This window comes from Pipistrellus hanaki, assembly GCF_964339955.1.
Source record: "Pipistrellus hanaki genome assembly, chromosome: 2".
Classification (NCBI taxonomy): Eukaryota; Metazoa; Chordata; class Mammalia; order Chiroptera; family Vespertilionidae; genus Pipistrellus; species Pipistrellus hanaki.
Genome location: NC_140504.1, coordinates 30295284 through 30310784, shown reverse-complemented (window position 1 = coordinate 30310784; position 15501 = coordinate 30295284). Strand labels below are relative to the sequence as shown.

At 39.2% G+C, this 15501-nt stretch overlaps 1 protein-coding gene across 1 annotated transcript in view; it reads left to right on the top strand.

The window, feature by feature from the left end:
• The window catches only part of SPATA16 (spermatogenesis associated 16), a gene marked incomplete at its 3' end in the record, with an annotated part of 192817 nt that overhangs the window by 161005 nt on the left and 16311 nt on the right, over window positions 1-15501 (top strand). Inside the window, 2 exon segments of the mRNA XM_084874171.1 lie at window positions 3665-3829; window positions 6992-7075. Of these exon segments, the coding sequence (XP_084730297.1) occupies window positions 3665-3829; window positions 6992-7075 (249 nt within the window).

Genomic DNA, 15501 nt, shown 5'->3' with positions numbered 1-15501 from the left:
TCGAGCCCACAATCCTGGCATGTGCCCTGGTCAAGAATGGGACCCTGACCTGGTTCATAGGCCAACACTCAACCACTGAGCCACATCAGTTTCCTTATCTTTATAGATTCCTTTGCTAGACACACCACACAGGGCTCAACATGGTTCTGGTATTTTAAGAGGAATAATCTAAAATATTCCCCTACCTGCCTATCTGGTGGCTTTTAATCCCAGTGAACATCAACCCCATTCAACCAGGAACTCTGCTTTACTGGTAGTTTTCTCTCTATGGATCTTTATCCTAATTAATTCACATGCCATCAGATGCCACTGCACTTTTTCATTCATTAACTTTATTGGCTGCTGTCAGTTTCGAACCTTATGTACTGAGCTTCCTGGGCTAAATGTTAAAGAGTCAAAATAATAAAATCTCTTGCCATGCATGAAGCCTCCATCACAGGCTGACTTGCCAAAAAATGACTTAACTAACCATGATTTTAATACCTCATTAATTTTACTTTTAATTTCCTCCAAGTGAAGCATATAAAGTGTTTACATATGCACATTTGAAATGAACAATAATATTTTTCTACCCCCCTTTTTTTGCAATTAATGTTTCTATATATTTGAGTCAAGTGGGAATATATTCCAAATACTTTTCAGCACTATTATATGTAGTGCCACTTATTTGCCAAATATTAATCCATTCCTGCTATTAAATTTAGGCAATTCTGACCGAAGCCCTCATTTAAACTTGCTACTTACCTAACTTCATTGTACCTGTGTGAGGTTTTACCCTGTTTCCCCGAAAATAAGACAGTGTCTTATTTTAATTTTTGCTCCCAAAGATGCGCTAGGTCTTATTTTCAGGGGATGTCTTATTTTTCCATGAAGAAGAATATGGTACACATTTATTGTTAAGTGAAAATAAAGGAAATTTATTACCTGTATACGGTACGGTAGTACGGTAGTACAGTAGTTGTCAACACAAACCAGACAAACTGTGAATCCTACAGTATTAAGAATTTACTCATTTATTCAATGACAATCATGTCATCATCTTCTGGAACATTATCATAACAATCCAATTCCTGAATTTCCTGGTGAATTTCTTGTGACTCCATTTCTTTCAGAATCAGTGGACCAAATCTCTCATGTTTAGCCGGGGGGCGGGGGGGGGGGCTTATTTTCTGGGGGATGCCTTATATTTCACTCAGAAGGAAACCTGTAAGTAGGTCTTATTTTCGGAGGATGTCTCATTTTCGGGGAAACATGGTAGCTTCAATCATGGCCACTTTTTAACACTCTTTCCAGCAGCTAAGGAGCGCTTTAATCACTCCTGAGGTCTCACTGGGAGGGCTACTTCCCCTTAGATTTAGCCCTTGCTAGCATTAGATGTTTAAGGTAATTCCTTCGCTTTTCATCCTTTCCTTTATTTTCTTAAAGCAACAGGATTAAAACATTCCTGCTGGCATTATATTAATTTCTTTTTTTTTTTCACTTTATCTCTCAAAGACCCCTATCATATAGATGAAATATGCATGCATCTGTAGTTTTCTAATAATCAAAACTGCATTTGTCTTAAGCTGCCGGGGGGGGGGAGGGGGGGGAGGGGGAAGAAGAAGGTTGACTATTAATAGTTAATTATTGTATATTCTCTTCCTAGTATTTAATGTATAGAGTACTTCCTGTTTTGTTATGTACCCAACAATCAGGCTAACAAAACACCATTGCCTTTCACTATTTTTATTTTCCTAATGTTTAGGAAATTTCACTGCTAGATTATGTTCCCATGTAGGCTGCAGTTGTTTCTGCTCTTTGGAATTGAACCACTACCCACTTTCCTACAACCAACCACAGTGTTTTGTTTTGGTTTTTTTTTTTTTTTTTTTGGTGTGTGTTTTTTAAAACAAATAAAGCAATTTTTCTTCAGAAAGAAAACAATTTCTCCTGCAACTCGCTTTCCTCTGTTTGTCAGAATCCCATTGTTTAGCAACACGATTAAATAAAAGTGTAGGCTAGTTATTGGGTCAGTTCAGGGAAGGGAGCCCAAATCCACAATTTGCAATCATTGCTCCTATAGGTTTATAGATTTTTAGACAAATGTTCATCTGAAAGAACAAATTAGTTGAAATAGAGGAACATTAGTCATAGGGTATAGATGGGTGTTAGGCAGAAATACAGCAAATACAGTGCCGTGGTTCTCAACCTTCCTTTATTCACAAGACTCTAGAAAAGCACCAACTTCTAGAGTTTGTTGTCAATTAAAACATGCATATGACATTTCAGGGAGAACTGCTTTCTAAATTCAAGCTGAAATTCCAATGCTCTTTCGTAATGCTAGTTTCTAATCGTTTTTCTCTTTGGAAGATATATTTTAAGGGGGAAAATGTCTGCCTTCTCTAATTTCTGGAGGAAAAATCTGTTTTATAAGTTTGCACAAACTAAAATCATTCTTGTTCAGATACTATGTTTTAAGATAGTTGTCTGTTCTTCAACTTTCTTGAGATACTTGAATATTTGGGGTGTGAGGAGGTACCTATCTACAATCCATATAAAGAGAGACACATATCAGAGATTATGATTCATTGAGTAAGGCTCAGGACTCTGGCTAGTTAACCAACAAACCTAGTGATTCTGGTGCAGGTGGTGCAGGTGGTGCCCTGCCACAGAAGATACTGGTCCTCCAGCTTTCCTCCTCTGAGCACCTGGATGTGGAATGAAAGTGCCAACTAAATGCCCCTGTGACTCCGAATTTCTCATTTCCCTCCACACATAGTTGAAACTCAAGGATTTTCTTTTAACCCTTATAGGTCCCTTTATGTCAGAAACACTTTTTCTAAATATAAATGTAGGTATTTTATTATAAACTTTGCTTCTCCTATCATGCATTATAATTTGTATTAAACTTTTTAGAAAAGGTGGCATCTCCTCTTTTATGGCTGGCAATAGCAAACACATGTGTAGGTCACCTTATTAGAAAAGGGCCTTATTCTGAGACAACCCGAAATACCAATAGATTCATGGGGGTTGGTGGTCCTTACAAATGTGGACGGTAGTCTGTTTCAAGATGGGCCATGTCGGTTGCTGGGATGGCCCTGGGAGTCAGAATAAAGTGCTATAATACCACAAGAAGAAGAATCAGAGTCCGAGGCCATACAAGAACTAAAGATAAAAGCAGAGTTGAGCTTTGATGTAAGCCATTGGGTAAAGAGAATTCAATGTGCAGCACATTTTCCAGGATTCAACTTGCATAAAAATATTCTTTTCTATAAACAAGGTAGAGTGGGCAACTTTTAGCTCTTATGATAACCTGGATAACATAAATAACCACCCCCCCCCCCCCCCACACACACACACACAAAAGACACAGCTTTCTGATGGCCACTGGGAAGGTAGAGCTGTCACGTTCAATGTCAGTCCCTTCCTCTCCCCTTGGCACAACTTGCTTATTCAGGGCCACCTGCAGATCAGTCCTGCAATATGTTCCCTTTTACATACACTCATCTGTTTGAAGGAAGGGTCCAGGTCATTCTCTAAAATAGAGAAAGAAATGTTTGTTTGTACTAGAGGCCATTGCTTCAAAGGATGTAAATGTACTATAACCAACCCTGACTTCAATCCCCAGAGAAAGCTCTAGTTCTGAGGTCTTGTTCTAAAGCATTTCCTTTTTCTGGGACACCAGGGGAGCTTCCCTGCGTGCTTGGGTGTGATGGAGAAGTTGCAGTACGCCAGCCTCCTCAGCCGGCTGCAGAGAGTAAAGGAGCAGTCCCAGGTGATCAATCAAGCAATGGCTGAGCTAGCCACCATTCCCTATCTACGGGACATCAGTCCCCAGGAGGCAGAATTGGTAAGTGTTTGTTTTTCTTTGATGAAGGCTTCCTCAGGCCCTGAGTCAGAAGAAAAAGTGATATGGTCTGAAAGAAATTTGTCATAATAAATATAGTCTGAGGGCCAGCTCTCCAACCCTCATGAAGCATTCTAATGAAGAAACTGGGAAATGTAGAAAGGTGTCTTATTTTATTTGCTCACATGGACTAGCTTCCATTTTTTTAAAATATGTTTGTATTGATCTTTTTAGAGAGGAAGGGAGAGGGAAAGAAGATAGAAATATTGATGATAGAGAAACATAGATCGGCTGCCTCCTGCACTCCTCCCCCTACTGGGGATCGAGCTCACAATCTAGGGCATGTGTCCTGGGAAGGAATCAAACCAGGGACCTCTATGGTGCATGGGACAATGCTCAGTCCACTGAGCCATGCAAGTTGGTCTGGCTTCCATTTTTTAATAACAACACTTGTCTGACATGGAAAAACATGGAAAGGAGCTGATTATTTGAATTGTATGTCAAGCTTTTTGTTTTAAGTAAAGTTTTAATGAATTTCTTCTTAAACTCCAAGGCTTGTTAATATAGGATTCTCTTCTATGGAAAATTGAGAACACAAAAGAATAACCGCTGTACAGAAAACCAACAGTACAAAACAGTCTTTAGGGTTTTCATATGCACTTCTAGTGTCACATATGTGTTGGCAGTGCCAATACAAACACACAACACACACACACACACACACACACACACACACACACACACACTGGTACATTTAGATAGAACAATTATTTTATTTGAGGGGGAAATGTATTGATAGTTAGTCAAATGGTTGTAGTTTTTTTGTTCGGTATTTTTTGTTTTGTTTTGTTTAATATATTGTATTGCTTTTTTACAGAGAGGAAAGGAGAGGGATAAAGAGCTAGAAACATCTTTGAGAGAGAAACATTGACCAGCTGCCTCTTGCACACCCCCTACCAGGGATGTGCCTAAAATCAAGGTACCGTGTTTCCCCAAAAATAAGACATCCTCTGAAAATAAGACCTAGCGCAATTTTGGGAGAAAAAAATTAATATAAGACACCGTCTTATTTTCGGAGAAACAGGGTACATGCCCTTGATCGGAATCAAACCTGGGACCCTTTAGTCCAAAGACCATGCTCTATCCACTGAGCCAAACCGGTTTCGGCTGGCTGTAGTTTTTTAACATGAATCGACCAGTTAAGTCAGAAAACACAGAGGCAGTCAAAAACTAGTTGAAGGAGTAGCTCAAACAATCCTCAAACAAATTTGTTTCTTATAACCATAATCAATATTAGAAATGACAGCAGCTAGTGTGAAAAACAATTAGTTAACCGTGTGCTGGCCATTCGAAGAAAGGTCAGGTGTACTCCAGAGATCCTAATGTGTGACAGGGAAGGCTCTGTCCTCTGCGCCCTTAATTGAAGGGAGCTAAAGCTAATTACAGACCTGGATTGAATTCACCTAGCAAGGATGAGAACAGCCCAAACTGGTCACCTGTAACTTTCCAGGTAACTGAAGGAATCCTTCCTCCGAGTTTTTAAAGTTATAACAAATTTCATCGAGAAATGCACTGCCAACATTTATAGTGTTCATCTGAACCTGTTAAAGTGTGTTAAATATTGATATTCAATGTAAGCATTTAAAATGGTCTGACTAGCCAAATAATAAAACGGTGCTTTCTACCCATTAAAACTATAGGTGGAGGAGGGAAAAGTCTATTAATCAAGGATTTACTAAGTCAAAACTAGCGGTCATGCTTGTAAACCTTCAGGGCTGTGTGCTGCAGAACACCTCCTGAAGGGTGTGTTTAAAATACCATTCGTATGGCATTCAGGAATGCAGTAAGCAAGGAACTTTCAAAGTACACGTTTTAGCCCATTTCAGATGATGAATGCCCCTCGGATATAAGAGGAAGCAAAGAACATGTTCATCAGAGAAGCTGGCTCAGTGTTGATCCTGTCTTCCTGAAAAGCACATGCAAGATTTCCACGGAAAAATGCAAGGGAGTTTTCTGCACCTAAGCCTTCTTCATCACACATCTGGAAATACTTGCATTTCAAAATATACACGAGGGCCCCAAACTAGCATTATTAATATTTTATTAACATGTTAGTGCAGTATTCCACTAACCTTGGAAAATAGGATTAAATGGGATATTTTTTATAATTTATCTGCCTACTGGAAAAAAAAATTTAATGTATATGGATGTATATGTGGAGGCCCAATGTTTAAAAGTCATGCATCTTGCAAGATTTTATTGCTGTAAATAACAGATTTTAACTTCTCAGCTTTGAAGCATGACAATAAATCCGGGTAATGCCTTCTGTGGCACTGTCTAAACAGTGACTTCTCCGCACAAGAGTTCTGAGGGACTCCGCTCTGCCCTTCTGCCTCCACTCTGCAATATCTAAAGTTCAGAAAGAGTCTCTAAGGGTCCCCACTGTTTGAAGCCACAGTGAACTGAACTGCCATTTGTTCTTTAGAGAACTTTCCTTTTTAGCTGTGACTGTCACATAGCTCCGGGCGGCTTCTCTGCTTTGCGGCTCCATATGCAGCAGGTGTATAGGGGACTATTTCACATTGGAATGTGGCAGTTTGGGGAAAATGGTGGAATTCTGAAAACTTGCCTTTGAATGGAACCTAAAAAGAAAATGTGATTATTTTGAAGTTTTAGAGAAGAAAAAGAATAGTAGGAGAACTAACGTGAGCTAGATCCTTTAAGAGGCAATAAGACAGCACAATTTCAGAATTGTCCTCTGGTGAGCTTTTGCATGATGCCTGAAATCATGATATATCTGCCTCAGGAGAAAATACTAAAACGCATTCATGTACTACATGCCATTTCCTGAGAGAATTAACTACTGGCCTTCATTCTTTACAACCCAAATCTGTTTTTACAAAACGTCAGTGCTTACTACATTAAATCCTATATGTTTCCTACCCATTTTCAAGAAGCATCTTTTCATTGTTTCAATATTTTATATCTGCAATAACACTCAGTAATGACTGAAGCAAAGATGGGGTAGCAATGTTCATTGTCGGAAAGATGAGTAATAAAATCATCAGCGTTCAAATGATTTTTTAATTAGGTTTTAATCTGTGTATTTAGGGAACTTATTTCTGTGTGAATTCCACACTGATAATTTTTATCTTGGTGCCACAGCTGCAGTCACTAATGGCAGATGCTATGGACACCCTCGAAGGAAGAGGAAGCGATAAAGAACGTGTGTGGAATGCAATCCAAAAGGTAAAACTCTCAGCTGAAGGAAAAAAGATATATGATTCTCAAAGCAAATGTCCATCTTGGGTCAAGTCTATTTAGAAGATAAAAAGAAAGTTCTTTGGGTTGTTTTAGTCTTTGTTTTCTTTTTTAAATAAATGCAGCTCTCTCTCTCTCTCTGGAAGTGTAACCAAAATCAAAGATGGATTTTTTAACCAGTTCCCTCGGGTCTGCTTTTTTTCTAGCAGACTGTAGTCATATGTTTGTATGGGCCTTCTTACCATTGTCATTTTCATATTCTTCTTTTATTTTCTGCTTCTTCATTATTGGTTATTATATATATAAAAGAAAGCTATAATAACCAATAATGAAGAAGCAGAAAATAAAAGAAGAATATGAAAATGATATATATTATTTATTCATATATATATATATATATATATATATATATATATATATATAAAATTGATTTTTTTACAGAGAGGAAGAGAAAGGGATAGAGAGCTAGAAACATTGATGAGAGAGAAACATTGACCAGCTGCCTCCTGCACACCCCCTACCGAGGATGTGCCCACAACCAATGTACATGCTCTTGACCAGAATCGAACCTGGGACCTTTGAGTCCACAGACAGTTGCTCTATCCACTGAGCCAAATGGGTTTTGGCTATTATAGCTTTCTAAAAGCCCTTCCAGCTCTAACCAGTTTGGCTCGATGGATAGAGCATTGGCCTGTGGATTGAAGGGTCTCAGCTTCGATTCCAGTCAAGGACGTGTACCTTGGTTGTGGACTCATCTCCAGTAGGAGGTGTGCAGGAGGCAGCTGATTGATGTTTCTAACTCTTTATTCCTGTCATTGATGTTTCTAACTCTCTATCCCTCTCCTTTCCCCTCTGTAAAAAAAATCAATAAAATATATTTTAAAAATAAAATAAAGTAAAATAAAAACCCTTCCATCCATGTTCAGTCCACTTGCCAACCCTTTCCCCCACTTTCTATCACTTGAGGAAAAAATGGCTACATTTCAGGGAACAACAGAGAAACTAGCACACTGTGAAGAGAAATAACACACTGGTTATTAGCTGCAGAGGAAGATCCCTTCATTGGCTAATGGGGTTGAAATGCAGTGACCACCAGGATGCACCTGGCCACCAATGCTCAGGTGGCTTATGTGATACCACAGTGCCCTCTGACAATATAGGAGTGCGTAATATTGAGTCTCCAGTCCAGCTAAAAATAATAAATTCTGTTCAATCTATTCCCCACTCAGTCTCCTCCCATCACTATAAGAACCCACAGGGAGAACTGGTACCAAGAGATGGGAGAGGAGCAAACCAAAGAAGCCTTCACTCTGAAAGGTAGCAGTCAGCCATGAGGGATTCTGGCACATCCAAGGAAATGTGTGCCTTCTGAACTCATTCAGAGGTGCTATGATAAATGTATAAAACAGAAACTCACTGAACTCAGCCAATATTTGTTGAATATTTACTATGCCAGAGAGAACAGTAGGTGTTAAAGACTGTGCTGGGAAAGACAAACATAGTCCCTGTCTATATAGGTCCTCCATCTGGAGAAGACAGTTATTAAAGAACTAGAGGCCAGATGCACGAAATCCATGCAAGGGTAGGCCTTTGCAGTCCCAGCTGCCTCGTGGCCCTGGCTGCCTCACAGCCCCATAGCCCCACCCCAACCCGCACCTGCCTTGGCCAAGCGCTGCCTCTGTCCAATGCCACACACCCCCACTTCCCCACTTCCACAGAGCCCCCCTATCTATCACCTCGAAGAGGGTGGCCTGGGCCTCCCTCTTTGGGGCAATCACGGAGCCCCCCAATTGATTGGCCTGCTGGCCAGTGGCCTGGTCCCTCCGTGAACAAGCATGGGTCAATGGTGGGCCCCCAGATCAATTGCATCACACCTAGCTTGGCTGGCCTAGCACCAGTGTGTGTTATAGCATGGTTGTTCCTACGGTGATTCTGCTGTTTGGTCGTTTGGTTGATTTGCATATTATGCTTTTATTATTATAGATTACTTATAAGTTTACTGAATATTCTTGTGAAAAAGTGAATGTTCAATGATCTATAGAAACAAATAGCTCAGAAAAGCCAAAAGTGATCTTTATACAATATTTATAGTCTACTTAGTCATTATTGGATGAAAGGGAGATTTCTAAACAAAAGGAATAGTTTGTACCAAGAATGCAAAGAAAGCACGGCAGATTCAAAACTGGCAAAGACACAAGGAGCATATTTCAAAATGAAGTAGAGGCAGAAACCATCTCACAGAAAGACTTATAAATTATGTCAAGACATAATTTACGCGTGTGAGACACCTCCTGGGCTGTAGTGGGAGAACAGATTGAGGGGCTACAGAAATGTGGGGAGGTCAGTTCTCAGGTGGTGGCTTGATCTACAGTGGAGGATACAACAGTAGAGCAAAGCAGACTGATACAAGAACTATTCAGGAAGCCAAATCAACAGGCCTTGCCGTTCACTGGGTGCCTGTGGGAATTCAGAGAATAGAGAATTAAGAATGATGCCCACATATTTGGCCTGAACCACTGGGCAGGGAATGGAGAGAGAACTGCTGGTGCCATTTACTTGGGAAGCAAACACTGTTGGAGGAGCAGCTTTTGGCAGAGAATCTGAACTACTTCAGAACCCAGCTGGGAGACAGAAACCATGCCCGGTATTTGAACGGGGATTTGATATAAAAAATGGTTAACTAGGTATGAAATTGTTAACGAGGTACCTGAGAAAGCAAAGGAGAACAATAACTTATCACAAAGAAAGCATTAGAGGTGGCATCTACCACCCATTAGTGCAAGAAGATCAAGGTGAAGATGTTGGAATTGCTAAAACAGAAACTCGAAGAAGGAACCCTGCTGGGCTAACACTCAGACCTCCCACTGGGAGGCGCTGCCTAGCTGGTGCTAGAATCGAAATCGCTGAGCTTAAAGGAGGGGTCCTGAAGGGCTGAGACCCGGTTTCTGAGGAGTGAACACTAAACCACTGTATAGGGGGGACAGGGGAGAAGGAGTGGTAATGAAGGTAATTCTGATACGACAGGAAGGAACATGTTCCTGCAGAAAAGAAAAAAAAAGCGCTACTGAAAAGATGCTCACAGGAACCCCAATTAGCCAGAAAGTCAGCGTCAAGTAAACAGAAAACAGCAAGTCCCTCTCTTGCCCTATTGACAGAGACTAAGAGCTAGCAAAATAGAAGTAGTGTTTGCAGAGCTCTAGCCCCCGCATCAAAGAACTAATTGTGGGCTTGGAGTTGAGAGACAATAGGCAGTAACTGACACAAAGGTACAATGAACTTACAGTGCTGGCAAGATATCCAAGAGGAATACAAAAGCCTGGCGTTCTGGATAAAAGACTGAATAGTCATTGCCAAATTGCTTTCAATGGAAATCATTTGAGTGGCATGGCTGAGAAAGAACACGTAGTAAGAAGAGAGGCTGTAGGAGCACATTCAATCTTAAGAGGAGAACCCTACAAATGAGACTAAGAAGAAATGGCAAGAGAGATGGGAGCTGTGGTTAAAGCAAATCCAATTCTGATGAGAGTCACACAATATAATCAAATATTTCTGTTAGCTACAAAAATAATCATTTAGAACAAAGGTTAGCAAACTCCTAGCTCTCAGGTCAAAATTGGCCAACCACCAATTTTTGTAAATCAAGTTTATTGCACATGTTTATGCAATTAATTTACATACTGTCATCTATGTCACCTTGGTCAAGTTGAGTAGTCACCACGAAAACTGTATAGTTCACAAAGCCTAAATCATTTTCTATCTGTTCCTATAAAGAAAAGAGTTTGCTATACCTTGGTTTAGAGCAGTGGTTGGCAAACTCATTAGTCAACAGAGCCAAATATCAACAGTACAACAATTGAAATTTCTTTTGAGAGCCAAATTTTTTTAACTTAAACTTCTTCTAACGCCACTTCTTCAAAATAGACTCGCCCAGGCCGTGGTATTTTGTGGAAGAGCCACCCCCGAGGGACCAAAGAGCCGCACGTGGCTCACGAACTGCAGTTTGCCAACCCCGGGTTTAGAGTATTACCCTTCACAGAAATATTTGTATTTGTATAATAATGTCATAATATTTATACTTTTGCAGTATATAAATAACATTTGTACAGTGATATTTATATTTACAAATCTACATGACAATAGAAGAGTTCAAATATGAAATTCCAATGACCAGCCAAAAAGGTGGAAGACAGATGGACATTTACCTATATCTGTCGACATCTTAAAAACAACCACCAATTCTACCTCATTCTCAGCTAGTTTTTTCACACTCCCATTTGTAGAAACACTGAGCCTGAAGCTTTCCACTTTGCCCCTATTTTAGTTATATTTTGCTGTGTTACAAGTCACCCCAAATATATAGTGGTTTAGCAGCAATGTGCTCCTTTCTCATGATTCCATAGACTGACCAGGTGTTTCCTGCTCAGTGTCTCCGTGCAGTTCAATCAGGTGGTTTTAATAACATGGGGTCATTTTAAAGCTAAAATGAACTGGACTCCAGAATGGCTCACTCATATGGCTGACAGTTGACGCCAGTCAGCTGAGACCATTGTCTGAAGTGCCCTAATGTAGCCTTTTCCATGTGACTTCAGGGTTCCAAGAGGCAGTATTTCATGACAAGGAAAATAGAAACCACAGTCCTTTCAAAGGCTAGTCCCAGAAGTGGCAGAGTGACTTCCACCATACTTACCAGTCAAAGCTGTCACAGGCAAGCCCAGATTCACAGGGTTGGAGGAATAGATTTCACTTCTCTCTGGAGGGGGATATGTACATTCAGTGAGAGAATGAAATGATAGTGTCTGTCTTGGAGACAAGCTCCAGAGACAAAGCTGTGACTCTCTGGGCTGGAAAACTTGCAAGCAAGCAAGCAGGAGGCAAGAGGATAGTCAAGTCAAGGCCACTGAGATTGGAACGCTACAGAGCCACTCCACCCAACCACTGGGTGTCTAGAAAGACCCACTGGTAAGCAGCCAATCTTTCCAAATTGAAAGCCCTGAAAATGATCCTAGCTTTCTAAATGGAAGCTCCTAAGAGGTGTTTAGGAATATGTGAACGTGAAGGAACAGGGTGCCAAATTTTTCCCAAGGGCTTTTAATTTGGTTAATGTGACTCTACGAAGGATGATCCTATCACTTTCAGACAATTCCGGTAGCAAGTAAGTAATTTCCTTTTATTGCTACAGAGTTAATTGGCGTGTGCAGAAAAAAAAATAATTTGAAAAAAAAAAAACTAATTGTACAAGCTACACTGTGTTCTGAGCCCACTAGAAGTTGATATCAGCATCACCACCTCTGAGATCTGTTATCTGTAATAGAAACAGCTGTTGCACCTAATGAAAACACTTGAAATTTTCATCGGAAGCAGCAGAATTATAGCAGCACCTCCTAGTTCCACATAGTTACAGGGACTGTCAGAATCCCCATTATCTAACACAGTGTTTAGAGATCCACTTTGTTATAGGTCTATAAAAAGCCTAGCAAGATGAAATCCCATCCGTGAGCATTGACCTCCTGTCTATATTTTGTTTTCTTTGAGATTTCACTAACAACCCAGAAAGAAAGAAAAAGTATGAGATAGTTGTTGTTTTTTAACTCACTAGAACTAAAGTGCATTCTTTATAAAGTTTTAGGCTATTTGCTTTTGTTTTCGTTCGGCTTTACAGAGCATTATTTTCTTGCTGGTAATTAACTCAAGAAAGATATATTCATGTTGGTTTAGCTATATATACATATATATATATATATATATATATATATATATATATATATATACACAAAAATAAGCAGGTTATGTTTTTTTTAAAAAAAAGGGGGGGGGGTAAATTTTCTTGTATTGGCAAGTCCCTTGCCACAGCAAAACTCTTTAATTAAGACTATGACACTTTACTTCATTTTAGTCTATAAATACCTGAGAAAAACACTCTTTTAAATATCTCACAAGTCCTATTAACACACAGCTCATTCATGCATTCATCAAACATTTACCCAGCACCTCCTCGGGGTCCAACTCTATTACAAGCAGTGCCCTCATGATGTTTTCACTTTACCAGATAAAAGTAGGCAATACACCACCTAAAAAATCTGGAATGTATTATAAGTAGTAAATATTATGGGTGGAGGAGACAGGAAAAGAAAATGGGAAATACCAGATGATTACAACTACAATACAATAGTCAGGGCAGGATCCACCAAGGTGACTTTAAAGAAATAGCTGAAAGAAATGCAAACCTTGCAAATAGCTGGTGAAAATCATTCCAAGTAAAGGAAACAGCAAATTCAAAACCTGAAGATTGGACATGCCTGGCATATATAGGGACCTGCAAGGAGGGCAGTGTGACTAGAGTAGAATGAATAAGAACAATAGGAAATGAAGCCAGCAAGCAGAGGACGTAATGCTTTGTCAAATAAGAAAACAATCTAAGCTGCTGCTTAGAATAGATTAAAATACCAGTAGTTGAGTGTTGAGATCAAGGTTGTATTCTTAGTCAGAGCACATGCCCAGGTTGTGGGCTTGATACCCATTGTGGGTCAAGCAGAAGGCAACCAATCAATGATTTTTTCTCATCACTGATATTTCTATTTCTCTCTCCCTCTCTCTTTTCTTTCTGAAATCAATATATATATATATATATATATATATATATATATATATATATATATTTTAAAAGAATAGATTGAAGAGAGCAAGGTTAGAATCAGGGAGACTAGCTAGTAGGTTATTACAATGATACGATACAGGAGAGCGGTTATGGTGGCTTGAATCCAAGGTTGGATGGCTTGAATCTTAAAGCCAGGTGGTGGCAGTGGATGTGAGAAGTGAAGAAAAGGAGAGAGCCTACTACAGAGAGAAAGAAAAAAAAAACAAAACAAAAAAAAAAACTGAACTAGCAATTTGGAGACCTGGCCTGTCACCATAAGCTCAGAAACCACTTCCTTTCTCTGTGCCTCCATTTTCTTATCTAAAATAAGATATTGAACTAGAAGATTCTAAGTCTCCTCCTAACTCTGAATGAATTAAGTGTTGTTTGTTTGTTGTTTTGAAAGCCAGACTTTCAAGATGAAAGAATAAGAGTTAATGTTTACTAAGCTCTTCATGAGTGCCAATACTCTTCTATTCACTTTACATATCTCACTAATCCTCACAGGAAGTAATGCATTAAACAGGAAGCTTAGCAGTGCGTCTAAAGTCACACAGCCAGCAAGTAGTAGAGCCAGTGCTTGATCTAGACCTTGATAGAATCCCACATTGGGTTCTGCCTGAAAAATTCCTGACTTACCAGCATTGTTTTGTGTATAGATGAGCATTCAGGTGTGAGGCCAATGGAGAATTTCAATAACCTCTAACCAAAATGGAATTTGGCCATAAACTAGCCTAGTTGTCATGTCTTCAATTCTCAAAATAAATTGATTTTAATCTGAGTCAAAAAAAAAAGTCTCTAAGGAATTTTTGACTTAGTATACCTTTGTAATCTACCTATCAAGGACTCTCCTTCTCTGTTCCTTACTTTTTAATCTATAACCATAAAGAGTATACAGCCTAGCCCTGGCCAATGTGGCTCAGTTGGTTGAGCATTGTCCCATGTACCAAAAGGTCACCAGTTAGATTTCCAGTCTGGGCACATGCCCAAGTTGTGGGTTCAGTACCTGGAGTGCATACAGGAGGCAACTGATTGATGTGCTTCTTTCACATCAATGCTTCTCTCTCCCTCTCCCTCCTCTCTCTCTAAAAAAAAAAAATGCAATAAAAACATATTTACAAAAAAAGAATACACAGCCTAAGTCTGCAAATCTTTGACCATTAAGTCAGCTCCCATTCATGAAACTTTAGGCAAGTCACAACCTTTTAAGAAGCATAATGTATTTGTATCCTTACCACCTTCAGAATCTATGATTTTGTGTTTCTTAACATTGAATCCAAAGGTCTATTAAAGCTTTATAAACTAGGCCTGAAAATAAATAGAAAAAGGAGTCTTTAGGAAAAAAAATTATTTTTAAAAAATGCACCAACTGTTAAGTTGGAACGTTTCTATTTTTTCTCACCAGACAATCAGTTAAGAGAAATAGTTAAGCACACTCTGCTGCAACTTAGAAGAAAAGTTACTTGCTCTTCACTCACAAAGTCTAAATTTTGCACTGAGAAGATCAGAATTTAATCTCGTCCAACAACGTTTTTTTCTTATTCTGATATGCCTCTGGATCACTGATGTGAGACTAAATGAGAGAATGAAACTGTTATTTTAAAAGTAATGATAGAAATACCCTAGCATATAATTATGGTCCTGTGAATTTTTATGAAAGTAATGCTACTTTTATATTTTATATTTCATCGAATATTATAATATCACAAAGTACATCATGATCTTCAATGAATCCTACTAGTGCAGTATAGGTGGATATCTTTAAATCATCCATATGAAC